At 34.0% G+C, this 8,980-nt stretch overlaps 2 protein-coding genes across 6 annotated transcripts; both read left to right on the plus strand.

Annotated features, from left to right (window-relative positions):
- Positions 1 to 1,769: 1,769 nt before the first annotated feature.
- LOC140964065 (putative late blight resistance protein homolog R1B-16) lies at positions 1,770 to 6,459 on the plus strand. 5 transcript variants are annotated; one of them, XM_073423591.1, is made up of 4 exons: positions 1,770 to 4,630; positions 5,178 to 5,249; positions 5,351 to 5,457; positions 6,287 to 6,459. In XM_073423591.1, the coding sequence occupies exon 1, from the start codon at positions 2,048 to 2,050 to the stop codon at positions 4,286 to 4,288; it is 2,241 nt and encodes a 746-aa protein (XP_073279692.1). In that variant the 5' UTR covers positions 1,770 to 2,047; the 3' UTR covers positions 4,289 to 4,630; positions 5,178 to 5,249; positions 5,351 to 5,457; positions 6,287 to 6,459. The 5 variants fall into 5 exon arrangements, with proteins under 5 accessions (XP_073279692.1, XP_073279684.1, XP_073279701.1 ...); XM_073423583.1 differs by lacking the exon at positions 6,287 to 6,459 and adding an exon at positions 5,539 to 5,557; XM_073423600.1 differs by lacking the exons at positions 5,178 to 5,249; positions 5,351 to 5,457; positions 6,287 to 6,459 and adding an exon at positions 4,719 to 5,073.
- On the plus strand, positions 4,301 to 8,754 carry LOC140971885 (uncharacterized). The gene is made up of 6 exons (XM_073434416.1): positions 4,301 to 4,594; positions 4,695 to 4,768; positions 5,178 to 5,249; positions 5,351 to 5,457; positions 7,842 to 8,534; positions 8,741 to 8,754. The coding sequence occupies exons 1-6, from the start codon at positions 4,301 to 4,303 to the stop codon at positions 8,752 to 8,754; spliced, it is 1,254 nt and encodes a 417-aa protein (XP_073290517.1).
- Positions 8,755 to 8,980: the final 226 nt, after the last annotated feature.

An 8,980-nucleotide genomic window follows, 5' to 3' on the forward strand; every position in this document is an offset into this window, starting at 1 on the left:
CCACGACCACGACCACGACCACTTCCACGTCCACGTCCACGTCCACGACCTCGATTTTGTCCTCGACCAAAATCTTGTCTATAACTATGATTTTGGTTTTCAGGTTTACATTCATTTTTGCTTACGACATTTACTTCAAGAAATGCTGTTGAACCAGTGGGTCGTGCCTGATGATTTCTCATTAACAGCTCATTATTCTTTTCCGCCACGAGAAGACAGGCGATGAGTTCAGAATATCTCGCAAATCCACGCACTCTATATTGTTGTTGTAGAGTTATATTTGATGCTTGAAACGTGGAAAATATTTTTTCAAGCATTTCCGATTTTGTAACCTCATGTCCACAAAATTTTAGCTACGAGATTATTCGATACATCGCTGAATTGTAATCACTGACTTTCTTAAAATCTTGGAATCTCAACGTATTCCATTCATCCCGGGCGGTCGGAAGTATAACTTCCTTATATGTTCGAATCTTTCTTTTAATCCCTTCCACAAAACCATGAGATCTTTTTCAATCAGATATTCACATTTTAATCCGTCGTCGAGATGTCGACGCAAAAATATCATGGCTCTTGCCTTTTCTTGTGATGTGCATATGCCATTTTCTTTTATGGTCTCATTTAGACCTAATGACTCAAGATGCATTTCTACATCGAGAGTCCATTGCATGTAATTTTTCCCCGTAATGTCGAGTGCAATGAATTCGAGCTTTGCCAAGTTAGCCATGTTGGTACTAAAAAGAATTATGATGCATTTTATTAGTTAATGAATATTGCAATACAAAGTAATGGATAAATAACAAGTACAAGTATTCGTAAAAATAAAGAAAACACACGAGGAGGATATTCTCCGATAAATACAAGACTCGTGAGTATGATAACAAAAGTAATTAAAAATAACTTTGTGAAAGCCATCTTCTTTTTTCTTCAAAAATTTGATGAAGAATAATTTTAGAGAAGAAGAGAAAGTTGGAGTGATTGAATGTGTTTGTGAGATCATATTTATAGGGCAAAAACTAGCCGTTTTGTTACCGTTTATGACCGTTGGTGTACAAAAAAATAAATGTATGTATTTATATAATTTTATGGTAATAATATGGTGTATATAATATTAGTAATGTTTTAAATAATTATTTATATCATATCACAATATTATAATGAGGTGTCATAAGATATTTTGTTTAAAAACCTTATAAACTTTTATACTTGTCGTATCCCTTACCGGGAGTGTGGGATGTCGTCTTAACATCCTCCCAGGATTTATAACAAGTTTTTGAAAAATTTATTTTATTATAACATTATATTATATATTAAGTATATACACAATAAATAAATAAACAGTAAAATAATTATTATTACTTTTGTTACCTTTTTCTTCTGTTTGGAGCTTGGAAAAGTATGGAAGACTTTTAGAGCTTCGTGCTGATAACGTGTTGTGCAAAAGTAAAAATTTACAATAAAAAGTAAACTCTCAAAATTTACAAACTACACACTTTATAATATTTTTCTCTCTAACTCAATTGTGATTTTCTTCACAAATGAGATATATATTTATAGAAAATCTTTACAAATAATCCAAAAATAAAATCATCATTACCTACATCATCACACACTAATTTTCAATATTTACAACTCTTATTTTCGACATTCAAATATTCAACATACACATTTTAAATATTAATTTTCAACAATATCAATAGTTGTAATCATCATTCATTATAAAAGAAGAATTATTTTTATAAGATAATAAGTGACAAAGATTGTGGTGAATCGTTCCACCTTAAATTTTTTTTTTTAAAACACTAAATAAAATACAATCCACTATATGAGAATAAAATGATTCCAGATTTCTCCATTTGTGTTATCGAGCAAAGGTTGGAGAGATATAGCTGTAAAAACACACTCACTAATATTTTATTTGGCAAAAGAGAGCTGTCTGCATTGTGTGAAAGTGGCAAGTAAAGTGACTTTAAGACAAAATTTGCTCAAACCTTTCATCTTGAGCTTCCCGAGACACCAAAGTTTGTTCGATTTCTTTGTTGCAACAATGACGTTTGCTGCTCTTGGGTCCCTTTGCCATATTACAGATCAGATTCTTGATTTTGATCTATGCTTCTTCCCTTTCACAAAGGAAAAAATCGAGTCTTTTCAAGAAACTATTGTTTCTTTAACGAAATTTCTTGGTAATTGCCCACCTATTTGCAGCCAAAGAGTCCAAGATTTGATTACAGAAATCAGAGATGCATCGTATGAAGCGGAAGACATCCTCGAGTCTCACATAGCAACTCACTTCCTTCGAATAGATGGAAGCGATAGTTATCAGAGATTGAAGAGATTTCCTGAATATAGCTTCGAACAAATCAAAGAACGGCTAGAATCGATTAGCATAGAGGTGAGGAAGATTCAGCTTGATGGGAAGAATGACGTACAGAAGCTGAGAATTTCAGCTCGTGCTGGTTCCTTGAGGTCGGCTTCGGTACAAAATAACTCCAATAAGGTGGCACTAGACAAAGATATGGAGCTGAGACTAATGGAACAACTTGTAGGAGGATGTTCCAAAATCTGTGTCATTCCGATTGTTGGCATGGCCGGGATTGGTAAGACGACTATCGCTAGAATCTTGTATGATAGTCAACTGATCAAGGAGACTTTTCATGTTCGTGGTTGGAGTGTAGTATCTCAATTATATGATATTCAGGATATTGTTATTGACATTCTAAAAGTCTTTGGGACACCTTTACATGGAGGAAAAAATGTCGAACAACATCTATATCAAAGTTTATGGGGCAGAAAGTATTTAATTGTATTAGATGATGTTTGGGATATACAGGCCTGGGATGACATAAAAAGGCTATTTCCGGACGACAATAATGGTAGTCGAATCATATTGACTACTAGGGATTCAAATGTGGCATCGTATGCCAACTCTTTAGACACTTATCATGAAATGCAGATTCTAAATGATGATATGAGTTGGAATCTACTCCGTCAAGAGATATTTCTACAAAAGAATTGCCCACCTGAACTAGTTGAAATTGGAAAGGAGATTGCAAGTCAATGCCAAGGTCTTCCTCTAGCACTATCTGCCATTGGTGGACATCTCAAAAAGGAACAGAAGACAGAAGAATACTGGAAGTATGTTTCTGAAAATATAAGTTCTGTCTTAAAAACCACTAATGATCCGTCCTTGGAGATACTAACTTTAAGTTATAACTACTTGCCTCATTATTTAAAAGGATGCTTCCTTTATTTAGGAACTTTTCAAGAAGATTGTGCCATAAGTGTTTTTACACTTGTTAGATTGTGGGTTGCTGAGGGATTTGTAGACCCATGGTCGGATAGCATGGAAGAGGCCGCAGAAGAGTACTTGTACGAGGTTATCGAGAGAAATCTTGTTATGGTCAATGCCATTGATTCATTTGCAATGCCAAAGAGTGTTTGCATCCATGATCTATTTAGAGACATATGCATTAGGGAGGCGGAGAAAGAAAAGTTTTTCTGTATCTTGAACAAGGACATACCTTTGGATCTTATGGAAATATATACTCAACGACGCTTGGTTTTTGCTCCAAATATTGAAGAAGATGATGGATCTGCTTGTAGCAGTATATTTCCAAGAAACGATAGTTGTTCAGCTATCCGATCTTTTTTTTCTCATGGTGAACAGAATTTTTCATCAGCAATTGAACCATCTTTCGGATTGCTCAAGGTGTTGAAAGTTAGTACGAAATCCCTGAAGTTTCCGGTAGAAATTTTAGAACTAGTTAACCTAAAGTACCTTGAGCTTGACCAAGTTTTGGAAATTCCATCTTCAATATGTAGACTCAGGAATCTACAAACACTTATTGCTTTGTGTGAAGATGATCAATCTTTGCCATCTGAAATTTGGGAGATGCCGCAGTTGAGGCACCTTTTCGCTTGTGGTTTTCGTATGCCTGATATTCATGATGTTCAGGGCAAAGGGAAAAATGCATATATTCTTAAAAGCCTCCAGACACTTGCAGGGATATTAGATTTTAGATATACTCAAGATGTCCTCTCAAGAATCCCTCATCTTAAATGGCTATGTCTCTTTTCCACCATGCCATTTCACTCTTCAAACAGCCTTGTCTATTTGTGCAAACTTGAATCATTACATTGCTTTTTCGAGGATGTGCCAACTGAGAATATCTTGCCGAACTTCTTCTTCCCATCTTCATTGAAAAAATTGGTGCTAATAGGCAGTCAGATTGCTTGGGAACAATTGACCATTATCGGAATCTTGCCTAATCTAGAGGTTCTCAAATAGAAGGATAAAGCCATGGTAGGAAATTTGTGGGAAACGAATGATGGAGAATTCAAGCAACTGAAGTCCCTAAAGATTAGAGATTCAGATCCAGTAAAGTGGAAAACTGAAAAGGACCATTTCCCAAGTCTTGAGTATCTTAAGCTTCAGTTCTGCAATGCCTTGGAGGCAATCCCATCTGAAATCGGAGAAATCCCGACACTTATAAAGATTGAATTAATTAGATGCTCGCTTGGAATAGAGTCTTCAGCAAAGGAAATGCTTGGGGAAGACAGTGACATTGAACTTATGATTAACAATGATGAAAAGGTTTAGTATCAGATCCAGAGAAGAAGTCATGTAAAGGTAGTTTTACTTTCTTATCTATTTCTTATTATTATTATTATTTTTTTTGCTGATCATTTCTCAGTGTTTAACCTTCAGCTTTTGCAAGACTGATGCTATATTAGATGAATTCCTTGGAATGAGTGTCAAGAAATTCAAGTGATGGGGAATTCCAAATTAAAAGTATCTGGAATTGCAGCCAGACTTAGTTATGTCATGATTGAATACCTTAGTTTTTGCTTCATGTAAAACTAAACTATGCGAACAGAATTTTCTGTTACTCATTTTTTTCTTGCATTGTTCGGTGACAATTGGTTTACTGCAAGTGTCACGCCCGAGCTCAGGCCAACGCCTGCGTGACTGCACAATGAGCCTCTATAGCAACTACTTCGTATTCGTCATCGCTTTACGAAAATTATTATCCCAAGTTGCTATAGAAGTATATTCCTTAATGCCTGCTTTAAATCCAGTTGATAGGTTGCTGAAAGAATCTTAATCTGATAGTGTACATGGTACATTACTTTCTACTTTTCTCTCTATAGTTTTTATTTATGTGTTTTAATCACAGACATGACTTGAATGAAAGTGCTCAGCAGTCAGAGGAAGCGTTGTCCATGCAAAATTGCATGGCAATTATGAGGTAGCTATTCTATTTTCTGTTTTCAACATTTTGCTCTTTAAGTTTGAGAATATGTTTAATGTTATTTTCTTTGGTTGTTTTTGTTTTTCGGATTTCTAAAGGCTTGTCAATGGCATAATTGAGAAAACACGAATAAAGAATGAATTTTCAATTGGTGAAGCATCTAATGCCATTGGCATCCCACGAATGCTGATCGACATTCGTCATGGTGAGTAACCCCTTAATATATTTTTGGTTGAATTTTAGTTCTCTTACCTATGATCTGTTTGTGATATTGGGATACTTGTAGAGGGTTCTCATCGTGATCTCCCTTCTCTCCGACTTCTCCGTTGTGCCTCAGAAAATGTTAGTTTTGATTCTAACTAATGACTAATAGCTTGTTATCGGATATTATGTTTTAAGTTTCTCTTTATTTCTCGATTTGTTCTGCATAAATTTGTTGTGATTTTGGCTTTTTCTTGAAAACATTGGCTATGTTTGGATTTGTTTTTTGTTTTTTCCGCAAAATAGTTTTAGGAAAATAATTCATGGAAAATTTTTGGACAACTTGATATATTTTCTGTTTCGTTTTCCAAACATATCCCACATTTGTGAGGAAATATTGTATGGGATGATTTTAAATTTTGCTGATAAAAAAGTTAATCTAGCTAGCTTTCTAAATGACTAAGGGGAGTTCTATATGTTGTAAATGTCCCATTCCAACATATATTGCATTGATCATTCTTCATGTCCCTGCTTTTAATGTCTCAAACACACCTTATTCCTTTTCTTCAGAAACCTTGATCTGTTTGCTATGGAGGTCGGTGGACATGTTACCTTGGAATGGTTACAAAAATAACTTTGGGGAAATATTTTAATCTTGCCATTTACCTATTCCCTGAAAAACAATTGAACATCTATGTTCTTCTCTGTTGAAGTTTTTATACCAGCTTATAATGTGATCTTTGAGTTTTATATGGTGTCATTGTATCTTCAAATGGCTATTGCTGTATGTTTTTGAGATATTGATGCTTTTGGATATGTTATTTAACTTGCAGGCAAAAGATTGGTTAATATCATATTATTGGGAGCCTAGTAAAGGTCATTCCTAATCAAAACATTCAGAAAGAAAATCTCGAGAAAAAAATTAAGCATCGACTACAGAAAGTTGCTTTCTGTCAGAAAGCAAAAATAGCTGTGCGAGCTAGTAATTCAAGTCTCAAGGGAAAATGTGAGTTGAATTTTTTTTTTATCTTTATTTAGTTGAGTCCTGATGAATTTGCATCATAATTACTTCATTTATGACCAGAACATAGTTAGTTAATTGTTTTTACTAGCCTGTGTATGTATAATACATCTTTCTCCCCATGAAAATCAAATTATGCAGCCTCTCAAGATTCACCTAGGTCGCATGGATTTTATGAATTTATAAGAATTTAGATAGTTTATAGTTTTGGTTCGAACTCGATACGAAATATTATAATTTATATCAGGAAATAAAGTTCATTTATTGCTTAACATAGCATAAAGATTTGAAATTGATAGTTTTAAAAAATAAATTTTTCTTCTAAATGATGGATGAATGCCAAATTAATGCAAAGTGACAAATCAGTGTCATGTATTCCATAGCTAATAGTTACCGAGGTGTATTTGGATGAGTGAAGTGAGATTTTATGGATACTTTTATTTCAATTATTCTTACACCTATTTGTCTTGAACATCATATTCACATGATAGGATAAGTCTATTGATGTTGAAAAGCATCAGGTGTAGCGTAGGTTGATGTGTTACCTAATATTTATGGATTTTACTTGAAATTTATATGGCACCCATGTGTATAATGAATAATATAGTGGTTATGCCACATTAGATTATGGTGAACTGTAAAACAAGGAACAAAATAAATTTCTCTTTCTTGCTGCTGGAAAGCAATCATATTCTAAATCTGCTGAACCTGAGCGTAGGATTTTATTTTGTATTTATGAAAAACTTTTGAATGTATAAAAAACAAGTTTAACTTACCATTTATTGCTTAGTTTATTGGGATTTTGCATTGTGCAGCTTAACATTATCTTATTTTCGCAAGGGCCCTAATCTGTGAGGGGGAAATGCCCTAACATTTCAGGTTATAAGAGCCAACTTAGCAAAATGAAAAACCGGCATTCCAAACTACTGAAGAAAGTTCTGCTTTTATATTCTTCATTTTCTCCTCAAGTGGCACATGTTTAGTTGGAGTTCTTGCTTAGTGCATTAGAATTGTCCAATTTAAAGGAGCACTCGGAAGATTCACAAATTAAACAGAGTACTGAAAATTAGCAAACTGCATATGATGACTGGAAATCTATTGTCTTGAAATTATCCAGAAGAGAACCAGAATTTCTTGTAACGCTTGCTGACACCATTCTTGAAAAGATGGAAGATAACTAAACAATTGTTTTTCACCTTATTCTCGCGTGTCTGTAGGGCATGTAATGTTGGAATATCATCCATGGTTGTTTATTTATCCACTAAGAGTTCTATTATGCACGTAATCTTATTGGCTGTCTTTGTACAATTAGTTCGAACATCTTGTATTTTCATCCATGGTTTAATGATCTTGTGAATCTTCATCAGGGGAACACCGGCTTCTAGAGAACTCACTCAAAGCTCACGGATTTGAGTTACTTTTGTGTTTGTTGGAGTCGCTTGTTCCACATTTGAAGATCTTAACTACTGGTAATCTTGAAGAATCTTCAGAAAACCAAGGTTTTCTGGCTGTGAAACGCAAAGCATCTTTAACTGGACTTCTCCATAGATGTCTTTTGATATCCTTTCCTGAAAACAAGCAACTAATGGGATCCGCCTTAATTATCGCACGTCTGATCGGCGACCTCTCTTTACTCCATAAACTTAAGAAACTTTCTTTACTTGGACCATCAGATTTGGAATCTAACTCTAATCCTCCAGGTGAGGTCATCCCTCTTTCTCAACTAGAAGATTCTCTCCTTTGCGCTCAAGAGAAATTTGAGTTGATCAGACAGTCTCGAATCAATGGCAAGGCTATAGAACCAAAAGAATCCAACTCGAGACCAAAGAGCTGTCGGGGTGTGGTCAAATCGTGGAAACCCTGTCCCATTGGCATGCTTCCTTGTACAACAGGTTTTTCGGGCCGTCTTCCGTTCTTTGACTGCACCAATGAAAGCTCGGAAGTAGTAAAATTATCCAAGAACAAAGAGTTTAGGGAACTGAAGCAATGCAACAAGAGAAAAGCTGAGTTCGCCATCCAAGACTTGGATGAGAATTCTATTAAGAAAGTGAAGGAGACTNGTTATAATGGACTCATTTATTTTGTGTGTGTGTGTATTCATTTTGATTAATTTTAAAATTGTTTACAATTTTTTTTTTTTTTATGCATGCCAAAAGATGCTAGTATATATATATCTTTACTGTATTAAAATATGTAAATCCATTAAACAAATTTTATATAATTTTACTGGATATTCAAATTTATCTTTATCAACCATTATTCAAAGATATTTATGATTAAGGTAAAAAAGTAAATTATTCTTACAAAACTTCTCAAATTTTATTTCCTAATTAATATTATTAACTTCACAATTTGTTTTACATATTCCAAATTAATACTTATTCTCATACATTGTACAATCTTTTTTATTTTATTTTAAAAATAAAAGATGCAAATAATTAAAATATACATTTTTTAAATTCATGCAGGCAGTAAAAAAATATGATTATTATTCCCAAACATACAC

Source organism: Primulina huaijiensis, chromosome 2 (genome assembly GCF_012295235.1).
Source record: "Primulina huaijiensis isolate GDHJ02 chromosome 2, ASM1229523v2, whole genome shotgun sequence".
In the NCBI taxonomy this organism is placed as follows: Eukaryota; Viridiplantae; Streptophyta; class Magnoliopsida; order Lamiales; family Gesneriaceae; genus Primulina; species Primulina huaijiensis.

Coding starts and splice junctions, on each gene's coding strand:
- LOC140964065 (XM_073423591.1), top strand. CDS start 2,048: ATGACGTTTGCTGCTCTTGGGTCCCTTTGCCATATTACAGATCAGATT.